General features: G+C 41.1%; 2 protein-coding genes across 20 annotated transcripts in view; both read right to left on the bottom strand.

Annotated features, from left to right (window-relative positions):
* Nucleotides 1-5,275, bottom strand: part of UMPS (uridine monophosphate synthetase) — a 54,287-nt gene extending 49,012 nt beyond the window's left edge. For 2 of the 4 annotated variants that reach the window (XR_014171620.1, XM_081925266.1), the window contains exons 1-5: nucleotides 5,089-5,274; nucleotides 3,887-4,040; nucleotides 2,632-3,300; nucleotides 2,035-2,210; nucleotides 1,330-1,444 (exon numbers count right to left, since the gene is read on the bottom strand). Coding sequence is in view for 2 of the 4 variants with exons in the window: in XM_081925266.1 (XP_081781392.1) it covers nucleotides 1,330-1,444; nucleotides 2,035-2,210; nucleotides 2,632-3,300; nucleotides 3,887-4,040; nucleotides 5,089-5,223 (1,249 nt within the window). In the remaining 2 variants the exon portion in view is untranslated. Of the gene's footprint in view, nucleotides 1-1,329; nucleotides 1,445-2,034; nucleotides 2,211-2,631; nucleotides 3,301-3,886; nucleotides 4,041-4,926; nucleotides 5,014-5,088 lie in introns of those variants that run through there. The other 2 variants (XR_014171619.1, XM_081925267.1) reach the window with 2 other exon arrangements.
* A 1,579-nt stretch (nucleotides 5,276-6,854) lies between these two features.
* Nucleotides 6,855-13,429, bottom strand: part of KALRN (kalirin RhoGEF kinase) — a 483,631-nt gene continuing 477,056 nt past the window's right edge. For all 16 annotated transcript variants that reach the window (XM_081924445.1, XM_081924446.1, XM_081924447.1 and 13 more), the window contains 2 exons: nucleotides 12,980-13,118; nucleotides 6,855-11,616 (listed from right to left, as the gene is read on the bottom strand). In XM_081924445.1, the coding sequence (XP_081780571.1) occupies nucleotides 11,071-11,616; nucleotides 12,980-13,118 (685 nt within the window). In that variant the 3' untranslated portion in view covers nucleotides 6,855-11,070. The remainder of the gene's footprint in view (nucleotides 11,617-12,979; nucleotides 13,119-13,429) is intronic.

Below are 13,429 nucleotides of genomic sequence, written 5' to 3'. Positions count from 1 at the left end.
AGAGTTTCAAGAATGCTGGTGAGCTCCAAAAAGTGTTCCCCACTCTAACACTGGGTACAGATTTATCCTTATACACTGGTACCTCGGTTTAAGAACAATTTGGTTTACAAACTCTGCAAAACTGGAAATAGTGTCTTGGTTTGAGAACTTTACCTCCGTCTAAGAATGGAATCTGAACGGTGGAAAGGCACATGGCGGCAGGAGGCCTCATTGGGGAAAGCGTGCCTCGGTTTAAGAATGGTTTTGGTTTAAGAACAGACTTCCGGAACAAATTAAGTTTGTAAACCGAGGTACCACTGTATTATTAAAATGTTATTAAGTGTGCACAGGAAGTAAGCATGCTCTAAAAGGATCTAACCAAGATGAAATAATCAACAAGATCAGGTACTGCACATCAGAGCAAATAATAATAACCAAATAGCACAAAATAACAGTTTTCTTAAAGGGTTATTAACACTGATTAAATATGAAACATAAAGCCTCACTGGCATATCCATGGCAAATATGCCTTGATATTTGCATATAATTTAAAGCATGGCAAGCTTGCATACAAAACAGCAGGGACTGGTTTGCAGCCAAGGCTATGTGTGCAGCGATCCACTCATACAACAGGACTTCCAATTCCTCTCCCAACAGACCCTTAAGATCTGCCCTGGAGGGACCTCCAGCACCCTACAGTGTAGCTCAGGGCTACAGGGGAGAGTTCCACTGTGCAAGTGGAAACCTGCTGTACTATTATCAGAACCAAGTGACTGACACATGGAAACATATGTGAGAGATGCAATTTGTCTGATGTTACAAATTCTGAACTTGCATACAAACACAGATAAGTAGGAAATTATTTCCAGTAACCTTAATGTCCAGTTACAGTTTTCAGTGAATGAAATAAGAAAATACTGGGCAGAGCATTATGAACATTTAGGGAACTTGTATTTTGTATTTTATGATACTGTACTTATTTGGCTGCTTCTAGTGTGGAGCAGTTAGTATGTTTTACTCCTACATTACAACTCTCTAAATCTGTTCATCATCTTCCCCACTCCCCTCACTGTAGTACTGTACATGAATTGGACAGTTCTGAGTATTTGGATGGGATCTCTCACCCAAGGCTAGGGAATGCAGAACCAGACATACAAATCCAAAGGCAATCTCAATGTTAGGACAGGGAAGGGTATAATCTGAACAGGAACTACTGGGGACTTTGATTGCCTTCTCACCCTCACCAGCATACAAACCAGAAATATTTACGAGCGTACCTCTGAATTATCTCAGTTATTCTGGTATTTTCATAAATATTTTGTACCATCAAAGTGCCACAGAATTGCTTACCTCCAGCCAGCATCTGAACACCAGGAGTCAGATGAAGAAATTCAGGTTTGTCAATAATTCTGGAGCCAGAAATAAATCCCAGAATAAAATCTGAGTGTTCCTCAGCCATTTTAACCTAAAGGAAAACAAATAAACAAGAGCAGTTAGAAAATGCTTTACACTCTTGCTCTAAAATGGAGGAACACATACTAAACAAGGTGCTATTATGCAAACACAAAGACTTGCAGCCTTAACAACAGCAAGACAACATGATAAAGAATCAAGAGACTGTACTGATCAGAACATCATACAATCCACTTACCTCCATTCACAATGGATACCATTATCTCATTAGCAAATGAGCATGCCAATCACAAACATAACCTCCTTGCTTCCTTTGTCTCACCCCATTTCCCTCAATTCCTACCCACACTCCCCCAAGAACTTTGTTTTTCATTTTTCAGCAGTGTAAACTCCCACTATTTTTCCTCAGACATTAATTTCACTGCAGTACTATGCTGCTACACTTCCATTCTGATCTATTCCAGAGAAAGCACCAGCAAATATTATTTTTGCTGGCTATGTCAAACTGGAGAAACTTATAGCAGCACATTAAAATCCAAGAAATGCTGCTTTTCAAAAGATCTACCCCTTCCTCCCAGATGGTGGGGGGGGGGGGATCTAGACCATTTAAGACATTTTGTTGAGATGAACGCTCCAACTTACCACAGCTTTTGTATAGTCACCAGTGGCCAGCGACCCTTCTGAGCTCATCTCACCGATCAAGAGACACCCTCTCTGTAAAGGATGCCCTATTTCTTTCAATCCCTTAACAACTCCAGGCCCAGGAACAGCATGAGCATTAACTATATCTGACCAGGATGCTATTTTGAAAATACCACCTGAAACATAAATAGACAATGTATCAGTTAAGCGTCTTTTTGGCAATCAGATAACTACTTAAGAGATTAACCAGGGATACCCTTTTCACAACTTTTATTACCACTGTAGAAATATTGTCCAGAGTCATATTTTCCACACCTATCAAGGTCATAACTACACAGTACTATCACAATATGGAATATCCTAGCCTCAGGCTTGGTTTCCTCAGTATTATTTTTCTCAATATAGCATACAATCTGAATAAAAGTCAGCTCAAAAGCAAGGCCCTTGAAGGCTTGAAAATAGTTAGTTTCAAGTCAGTGAAGGCCACATCAACATTTCAAATTAAGAGTATTAGGAACATATGCAGCCCTATAGAGATATGCAACACGTTATAGGTTAAAAAGAGGAGATAGGGGTTAGTAGTTATGCCAAATTCACCTTCATACTGATGCTTCACAGTATTTCCAATGTCTGCAAACTTGCGATCTTCAAATATCAAGAATTCATGCTTATCTGCAAGTGCTCTCAACTCCTTGGCTATTTCTTGGGTGAAATCATCCAGAATATCAATGTGAGTCTTCAAGATACAGATGGAAGGGCCCAAAGTCGCAGCGAGCTGGAGCAATTCTTTGGAGTTAGTCACATCAGCAGAAAGACACAAATTAGACTGCTTTTTCTCCATCAGCCTGAGAAGTTGTGCAGTGAGGGGATGAGTGTTTGGCAGTTCAGCCCGAGCAGCAAAGCTCATTTCTTTGCACATTCTTTTCACAGGAGGAGTACCATTTTGCTCAGAAGGTTTAATAATATTCTCCTGAATGAATTTTTCTACTCTTGTCACCATCTCAGGAGAAACTTTTTTCTGCTGCTCAAGGATCTTGAGAATTTTAGACAAGGTGCATACTGAGTGTAGGCGTATGCCATGCTTCTCCAACAAGGCTCCCCCTCCTTGCTCTCTATCCAATAGCACTATAGCATCTGTAACCTTCAACCCCTCTTTCCGAAGGGTCTCTGCCGTCTCCAGAACACTTGAACCAGTGGTAACTACATCTTCAATGATCAGACAAGTTTCTCCTGAGTTTATTGTCCCCTCCACAAGACGTTTGGTACCTTTTGAAGCAAAAAAAGGCATTTTTCATTAACCTACCAATACAAAAAACAACAACAACAAACAACAAAAACAACCTTGCCAGCTCAACTGAAAATATTATTGCTACTACAGTGGTACCTCGAGTTACAAACACCTCAGGTTACAAACTCTGCTAACCTGGAAGAGTTACCTCGAGTTGAGAACTTTGCCCCAGGATGAGAACAGAAATCGTGTGCCAGTGGCACAGTGGCAGCAAGAGGCCCCATTAGCGAAAGCACACCTCTAGTTAAGAACAGTTTCAGGTTAAGTACGGACCTCCGGAATGAATTAAGTACTTAACTGGAGGTACCACTGTACTATTAAAAATAACACGTGCACTACACCAGTTAATAAAAGCTTGTGGTTAAAACATTGCACTAAGGCTCCTAAATCACAGGCGTGCTATGTGCATCAAATTATTAGCTTTCTAGAAATGCTAAAACAACAAACTGTATATACAATACCGAGGAAGTTGGAAATTTATTTATTATAAATATTTTTGCTGTCTTGAATATTCATTACTTATAATGCCAATATTATGATCTAGGTAAATTTGATTATTTTTACCGTAATCTTTAGCTTCTTTTCGCCGTATAAGCATTGGGATCTGGTTGGTTGAGCAAATGATTGTAGCCAGGGGCAAAGCCGTGTATGGGACCCCGCACACAGTGTCATACTTGATTGCAGCATCCTTTGCTGTTTGAAAAAGGAAACCTGCTACCTGAAAGAAATTGTTATAAATATAAAATAGGTTCTACCATTATAACCAAACATTAATACATTGTTAATAAAATAAGGAAAGTCCACAAAGAATCACCAAAAAGAGAAACCATAAGCACCAAAGATCATATGGATTTCGTTTCTTCACATGATGCTTACTTCATCCCCTAAGTATGCTTGTGTTCTTTGCATTTAGGTTGAAGAGCAACAAGCAGTGATAGCTTATTCATTTCCTTGGAAGAATCATGTATTTGTGTGATCTCTGTTGCACTAGTGGGAATCCTTGTGTTGGATTCCACTAGCCCAACTATTTGGTTGAATATGGCACAAATGATCAGCTATGCTATTGAGTTCTGAGAAGGGTATCCTTTGCAACAATGCTGACAAGACAGATCAATGTTCTTATCACTTTGTGCCCTTCTTCCATCCATATCCCTCTACCTCACCTTCCACTACAGACAATTATGCATGAGGGGGAAAACCCACTCCAACATGTTCCAGGAGTACTACTAGCTGGCAGGATTGTATCATCTTTGACAGCCGCCCTCTTCCCCAGCAACTAGATGACCCTCGTGGTCCCTATCTGATTCTTCTAACACTCTTGCCATGTTTGTTTGCTTATTTAAAACAGGCTTTCCAAATCTCCAGGCATGGCTGGCCTCCAACTCCCCTCAGTCCCAGTCAACATGGTTAGAGCCGGAGGTGATGACAGCTGTTGTCCATTAGTATCGAGGGCGCTAAATTAGAAGAGGCATTAAAGCATTTTTGTGCTGCTGAAAAAGCTCACAGAGAAGCTGACATAAATAGCAGCAAGCTGCCCCCCGCTTACACCCTTGTAAACCCTTTTCCCCACAAGAGGGGGGGGGACAAGGAGAGGAGAGGCAAACCGGCAAACCCCCGTCAGGACCAGCGGTGCTTATAATGACCCCCAGCTGCAATAGAAACATGAGGCGCTGGTCTCTCGGCCTCCCTCCTCCAACTGCCTCGGCCCCGCCTTCCTCCCTCACGCGCGCCCCGTTCCCGCCCGCCCACCCGCCTGTGGGGCTCACCTTGTTGAGCAGGGCCGGGTGCGACACGATGACGCGCAGGTCGACATAGGCCGGGGAGACGAGGCCGCTCTTGAGCACGAACTCGCCGAAGCGCACCGCCTGCACGCCGTACAGCTCCGAGGCTAACGCTTCCATCCTTCGAGGCTCTCGCGCGCACGTACGGAGAACAGCGTGCGCCGGGTCAGTCGCCGAGTAATGACGCAAGGCGGGGCAACCCTCCTCCGTCGCTAGGAAACGGGACGATTCCTTACGTAGCGCCACGTGCACATGCGCGCTAAGGGGTGAGGTGACTACTCTCGTTACCCAACCAGACCGACTACTGTATTAGTGGCACCTGGGTTTCTCTTGTATCCTGGCCGGCGCTATTTGCTTGGAAAGAAGGGGGTGCAATTGGTACCGGAGGAGGAGTGAAAGCTGTATATGCTCCGCCCCTAGGAACGGAGAAGGCAGGGAGGCTTGTTTTGCAATTGCTTGAGCTACTACTACACGCATATTCTGGTGCACGTGTGTCCGGGTGGACGCGTATGGACATCACCTAGCAGACACTGGTGTGCAGGCACAAAGCGGCGACCCTCCCACCCCGGTCTCCAGAATAGAGCTGCCCAGGAGAGGAGAGATGGGCGTGGACAGGATTTATGTTGGGGGGCAGGACTTTTGTTGGGGGGGGGGTAGGACCGACGTGATCGGTCAGTTTGTTATTTCTGTTGTTTTACTTGATCTAGGGAGGCAGCTGCCCCCCTTAGCTACGCCCATGCCTTGGAGCGTTTGAGGGGGAAAGCGGTGAGTACATTTAATTTAGGGGAGTTCGAGAAGAGGGCCAGGCGCTCTCAGTGGGGGCGCCGCCTGTGCGTCCAAAAGCCAAATAAAAACTCCATCGCCAAAGGAAAAATCCCTCGGAGTGCAGCACTAGAATGGAGGGACGACGACGACGACACTGGAAGCAACATCTGCGTCGGAAGAATACTGAATAGGGTCCATTTTGAAAGAGAAGCTTCGGGCTTCTCAGGGATGGATAACTTTTTAAAGAAAGGACTACAGGTTTTCCCGATTGAGATGGGTTTCGAACTTTTGTGCAAATAAGGACCTGGGAGCATGGTCGTAGCCAGGAATTATTGGGGAAGGGGGCAGAACCGAGTTATCTGTAACGCAATTGGTTAGTTCAGTTCAGTTATTTTTACTGTATTTATTAATTTTCAGCCGCACCCCCCCGGGAGCCAATAATCACCTGCAGGGTCGTTCGGGTTTACTCGCTTCGTAAGAACTCGGGCATTGCTCACATTAAGAACGTCCTCTGTTGTGGACGTTTAATCTTTAGTCTCTGCTAAAAGTTCGGGGTCACACACTACCACCTTTAGCAGTGAGTAACCTGATCAACATAGACCAGTGGAAATTGAACAGTTTTGGTGTACGTTTGTATTTTTTTTAAAGGTAGTGTTAGCAATGTCAAAATCGAATTTGCCCGAACACAGTAGAGCTAATCAATTCTTATTATTTCAAGGTTCATATTACAGTCTTAAAGCACATATGTCAGAAATCATAAATCCTATTTTTAAGGGGGGGAAGTAGTATAGATAACGGACTTTCATTAAGCACCCCCCCTTTCAGTTGTATCTAATGGCTTTACATGGCAGGCAGCTCTCACAATTTCTTCTCCTGTGTTCTCCCCCCCATATAAGTCAAAATAAAAGCTTGTCTTTATAATATCCGTCTTAATTGATTTTATCAGCAGAATTGCTTTTATATTAAAAAAAAATCCCATACTTGAATCTTTTGTATATTGTATTTATAAGGAAGGCAATAGCCTAAAATGTAGATTTTATCATCTGTAGATAACATATATATTTATATATACTGCAGAAGAGTAAGAACATGTGACAGCAGGAAATCACTTTACAACATTACACATGAAGAATCAGAAGTATAAATAAAATATTTACAAAATGTTTTAGAAAACACATATGCATACAAAACAAAATCAATAATAAAATAATGAGATAACACTTAAGGCAGACCAGCAAAAGACTGAAAATGATTAAGGCTGTGGAATTCATTTGCACCTTGAAATTTTTTAAGCTCTTAATACAATCCCTACCACCACTACCACCACCACAAAAATGATTGTTGCAAATATTTTTAAAAGTGTATTTTTAGTAGTCTGCTGTGCCCTTTACATGTCTGACCTTATTTTCAGTAGTATACTGTTGAAGTGACATGCTAGCAAAAGCAGACTCAATGGTTTGACAGAAAGATGCAAAAGCACCAGCACTGAAAAAGAGAGCATAAGGATAAGATATGGCTTAAGTAGAACAGATGTTTGTTACTACTAGCTTCAGAGTATAAGGTGAGAAATTACAGAATTCTGGCATGTTAACAGTCACTAGTATAACGATTCTAGAAGCAGTTTGATATTCGACAGTAATTGTATAACCAGCTTGGGGAGCCAAAAAAAGTGGGATCTGACATTTATTCTCTTAGGAAAGCACCATTTTCTGATGTGTCAGTCCATAAACAATCAGCTTTGGGGAGAAACCAGAGCCCTGTGGAGGATTTTCTTCTACAAATGGATAGGAAAGATGTCTTCCATGCAATGGCACACAGATATTCATCTGAGAACTAAGTTGTGTCTAGCAATTCCTAATTACAATCCAATGGTCCCAAACCGTGGCTAGTCACACTTTGTTGCATACAACTACCGGCTGCAGATGACATATCCAACAAAATCAGCAGAGGATGAAGGGCACACATGAACACAGAGATATGCAGCCAGTCTTAAGTTGCTTTGTTACAAAAGATTAAAAGCAAGATTCCAGGAATTGTCACACATAATGCCTAAATGACCTTTGAGCCTCTTGGATGTTATTGATGTTGCTGCAGAAGATAAGACATCCATGGTATTCTGGTTCAATGTAGATTTTACATTCACATTACAAAGCCCTTTGAAGCAAAAACTGCTTTATGCCTGAGAAAACAACTCTCAAGATTTCATGATAAAACAGCAGTCAGTCCTTGTCTTAAATCCTGCCTTTTTGCTTGCCACAGATTCAGGTATTTTTTCCCCCATAGGTGATTATTCCATAGGGATTTTAATGTACCAGAGAGGTTTGTTCTTCAAGGATGCTTAAGTAATCTCTTTTGCATTTCCCCAGAATCACAAAATAACCAAAAGTAGGTACACATTTTGACAGTCACTCTTCCACGTATATGTAGAAGAACAGAACTAGAAAGTAGGTAGGCATTTTTGATGCGGCTACTGCAGCTGAAAAGAACAAGGAGATGTGGCAAAGATCCACATCTATTTATTTTATTGTATCTAAAAGTTGTGATGCTTTACTGAGGTTGCCCTTGGTTCCAGTGAAGTGATCCATGACATGCAGTCTGGTCTCACTATGTTACGTATGTTTATTCAGAAGCAGCACTGGCTCAGTTGTTATCATGTAACATAAAGGAGCCGCCTTGCGCAAATGCTGAAAGTCTGGAAGCAGATAGAGCTGTTTGTGTCGCATGGCCTGTAATGCATCCCTGAACTAGCTCACGGCACTCAGGTGCAGTGGAGGATGCTGCCCCATCAACAGAGCTGACGTCTCCTTGGCTTTTGTACATAGAATGGGGAAAGACACCATCTTGTCCCTTTGCATCTGACATCAACATGTTTTGGGCTGCCCATTGCTTGGAAGGAAGTACCCACTGTGTTCAGCGGAACTAGCTTTCCATTAAGTATGCATAGGATTTTAGCTAGCCTAGGTCACACTGAAGCTACTGGGACTACTTAGTTGTGACTAATATCTTCCATTGATTACAGTGGGATTCCGCCATGGGTACCTTGGGCTGGATCTTGGCCGTTGTTTTTATACCTGAGCTGATATGCTCCGCCTCTGGATGATTGTCAGTGCCTTGAGGAAATTGTAGCAACTAAAAGGAACCTCAAGAGTTGATCCTATCCCCACATTCCTTATTATAACAGTGGGTTGGATGATCATAGTATAACAAACCTCTTGATTAAAAAATAGCAGGAAAAAACACTTCATTGAAAAGTTAAAGGACATCAGCTTCTTTCCCTATGGAAAGGTCCTCTGTTTTGTTGAACCACATTTTCTAGCCAGAAAATCTAAGTCAAGTACCTTTCTCCTTTTCTGTACTGATTTGTTGGCTTGTTTCTTGGTTCACCAGACACCAGTGTGTTCACCACCTTTCTTATTACTCTCACTGTAGCAAGAACATTTACAGCTCCTGATTTGATCTGTTTGGGGTTTTGGGCAAGAGAAAGGAGAAAACGGTAAAATACTCCAGGTTAATATAATATATCAGGTGCCACTGAGAGGCTACAGAACCCTTGTCACTTGGCTACCAGGTTGCCTAACCCTGACAGCTACTTAGGACACAAGTGACTAAAAGATGTGCCAGAACCATTAGTATATTGTGTTCAACAAATGGATGCCAACTGAACAGGCAAAATGAGAGAGCTCACCATGCCTTTGATTATTACTAGGTCCATTGCCACATTGCAGAGTTTATAGAAGATTAGTTGGTGGGATAGAGGAAAAAGTTAACTATGAATTGCTGATTGATTTCTAAATGATTAGGATATGGTCAGTCACTGTCTTGGCACTAAATTCCTCTTGGTGTGAAAAGCTGGACTAGTTCTTACAATATTAATTTGAGATAACTGCAATTTGGAACTATTCAAAAGCTTCTTAGTTTGAAAATACTTTGATGATTTATAAGGGGCTATTAAGTTAGTGGCGTGTTTAGTGCACAATAATGGACCGTTACAATGACTTTTTATATTAATAGTCTTTTTTGAATTGTTATTTAACACCAGAGTTTGGGATGGAACAAATATGCTAGCATAGAAGTTAGGATTCTGGAGCTAGGAAGAGAGATGCATGTGTACAAATATGCAGTAAACTACCAGTCTCACACATCAAGACTAATTTTGAAGCAATAATTGTAAGGATGGACCCACTATGTTTACCACACTTTGGCCAACTTTGGATTGATTTCACAACTGATCAACTTTTAAAACTGAAAAAGGAATAAGATTCCTTTTCATTTTACAGACTATATGAGAATTCAACAAACATTCTGCAATAGAAAAAGTCTTTGACATCTAGTTTACAGATAACAGTAATCATTGTAACATAGCCTTTTCTCAACACACAGGTTTCACAAAAAAGTCTGTACAAGAGCTATAAAAATTTACTTTAAAAAATGTCTCATTGTGCTTCATCAAAACATTTTTTGTTCCAGTGAATTTACCATCTTAGCCGCAGCACATTGCTACTTTACAGTATGTTAGCTTTGAACATGTGAATGCTGGAGAATCCAAAGGACTTTTGACAAAGGTATACTATGATCCTGACCAATACGGCATACCTAAGTCACTTTACAGGCAAAGCTGACATTATGATAGCACAAGGGCCATAAAAAAACAATTCTGCCACAAGGTTAATTCTTATTGAAGACAAGTGGAATTCTCCTAGTGAAACAGAGCTTCATTAGGACTTGAGGATCAACTATTTCTGCAAAATCTCGAATCCAGTCCAGTGTTGTTGTTTCAGGAAATGCTGACTGTGGAGGGTCAGCCTAGTTTTATTTCTTTACTTTCCGTTGCCTTTCAAATACATGAGTTAAAGTTTAATAAGATCAGCAAGGGTGTCCAGGTCTTTTAGAAGGCTGCCTTTCAAAAGTAAGGCAATGGTGTTTTGGTTACCATTTTCAAACGATGTATTTTTCTAAAATATTCTTCTGTATTTGACATGACTTCATCATTGCAAGATAAGCCACGCGAGGAGTTGCATATGCAACATCTAAAAGCCTCTAGTTCTAACCAGTTAGATAATGCAACTGCTGGAAAAGTACATACACTTTCTTTGACATCACATCAATTAGAATACTTTACACAGACATAAAGAGAGAGATTCCACCTTCTCTCTTTTCACACGCCACGGTGCTTCAGTGTCAAGTCAAGGTACTTGTATTGCATTATATTCCTGGGTTCATCCTGCTCATTATGAAACTCTTAACATTGGGAATTGGCCGCACATCAAACTGGTGTTTGCGGCGTTCAATGAAGCTGGATAGGCGTGAGGTATCCAGTGGGATTTTGGAATAGCTGCCGTTGTGAAACTGCAGCCAAGGGTGCTGCAGACAAGTGGCTGCTGTTGGCCTCCTCCTGAAGTCTTCCTGAAGGATGACAGTGATGAAGTCTCTGGCAGCATGGCTTACATCACAGAAGTACTCATTGGGAAAGCTGAAGTCCACTCGGCACACATTGATGCATGTCTCCTCCCTGCTTTCATCCAGAAAGGGGGACACACCACTCAGCATGACATAGGTGAGCACACCCAGGCTCCAAATATCTGTGCCCAGTGAAACAGGAGCACCTTGGATAACTTCTGGAGCAGCAAATTCAGGGTTTCCAAGGAGATGATGAACATGGTAATGGCCAGTGATTTGAACAGCATCTTCCAGGTCTATTAGCTTAACGCGAGGCACCGGGATCCGCAAGTCAATGAGCAAATTTTCTGGCTGTGGAGAGCAAGGATAAAAAAGATTCCATTGTTCATTGCTTTTGTATTATAAATCAGTTTAAGCCAACATTTATTGCAACAATGCTGACAAGACAGGGTTTTCCCCTCGTGCTTAATTGTCTGTAGTGGAAGGTGAGGTAGAGGGATATGGGTGGAAGAAGGGCACAAAGAGATAAGAACATTAGAACATTGATCTGTCTTGTCAGCATTGTTGCATGCACAATGCACAAACTTGAGTGAAAGGTTTCAATGGATACCAGCTGAAGGATAGAGACATTTTGAAACTTGTCTACATTGGAGTACAATGATGTTTAAAACAAAAGGCACTACAGGAGGCCAGCCTGTAAGATGTACAGGCCACAACTGCCCACTAGGTAGAGGTGGGTGAATGGAAGCATCATGTACAATCTTACAGATAATATTTTACATCTTAGATTTATGCAGATATAAGTTCATGTCTAAGGAGTAATTTGAGAAAAAACCTAGTTAAGCAGAAAAGGCAACGAAACTGCTATAAGCCAACACTGTATATGTTTTGAGTTGCAGTGCAGACATGTAGACAGTCTGGTTACTCAGGCCATTTCGCTAAAAAACAAGAATAAGCCTCTGTTGTACTGCTTATTCCATGTGCATATGTTGCTGAAGTATCCATCTTTCACAACATTCTGAGCCAGTCTAAGGAAGGATTTAAGCTTCATGTAAGCAACATATAAATTAGCTTTATGTTTACATCTCTATCAAGGTATAAGCAAAGTTATGTGGACAAATGAAATGAGATCTCATCATCCCCCTCCACACACACCCCCAATTGCACATTTTTCAACAAGGAGCTTTTGTATGAAAGGAAGGAAAGAACTGGCATGTTGGATCTTTGTGGGAAAACATTGAAGATGTATGTGAGTTATACACAGTTATTTTTTTCTGAGGGGACGCAGGGGTATGCATACCCTGAAACATTTTGTGAAGTTTTGCACTTTAATGTATTTATTTTTCCCAATTTGAACTATAAAATTGTGATTTTCTTGAGTCAAAATGAGAGTGACCTTAAAGGCTTTTTTTTTTTAAAGAAAAAAGGCACTGGTTATATGTCAATTGTTAATGACAAGATATTAAAACAGAAAAAATGACATCCTGTAAGTGAATTCTCAGAACTGCTTGGAATTTTTTTTGAAATTTGGACCAGATGCCTTCATCACAAATATGGCTATAAAGAAGTAGTTGAAAGAAGGACAGATTAGTGACACAAAGCAGATACTTTTAAGTGTTTTCATTATAGGTAGATTGTCTCTTCACCTGAATTTAGAATAGACTGAATGCTCGGAATTCACCATGATAGAGAGAGATATACACAAGCTTCCTACCTTTATATCCAAATGAGCGACTCGGCAGTTGTGAAGGTACTGTAAGGCTTCCATTGTGTCTCTTATGTAAAAAGCTACTTTCTCCTCCATCAGTTCATCATGATTCATTAAGTAGTCCAAAAGACGGCCATCATCCATCCTAAAAGCCAACAATTATGCACTGAGAAAAGAAATCTAGCATAATGACAAACTCTTGCTAATACTTCAAACATGCGACTAACACCTTATAATGGAAGTGGCATTTTTTAAAAAGCAAGAAATAAAATACTTATATATTGCAGTGTGATAAGGGCTATCTCATTTTAAATACAGTATAGGACTCTTTATTTAAGTGCATGCTGCTTCACACTGACTTCTTATGCCCACCCCCCACCCCCCTGGCCAATGCACATACTGGATTGTGTGAATCTGACATTCACAGTCATCTGAAATATTGCTCTTTTATGGGGA

This window comes from Podarcis melisellensis (assembly GCF_964234715.1).
Source record: "Podarcis melisellensis genome assembly, chromosome: 1".
In the NCBI taxonomy this organism is placed as follows: domain Eukaryota; kingdom Metazoa; phylum Chordata; class Lepidosauria; order Squamata; family Lacertidae; genus Podarcis; species Podarcis melisellensis.
This window is presented reverse-complemented; position numbering and strand designations above follow the sequence as displayed.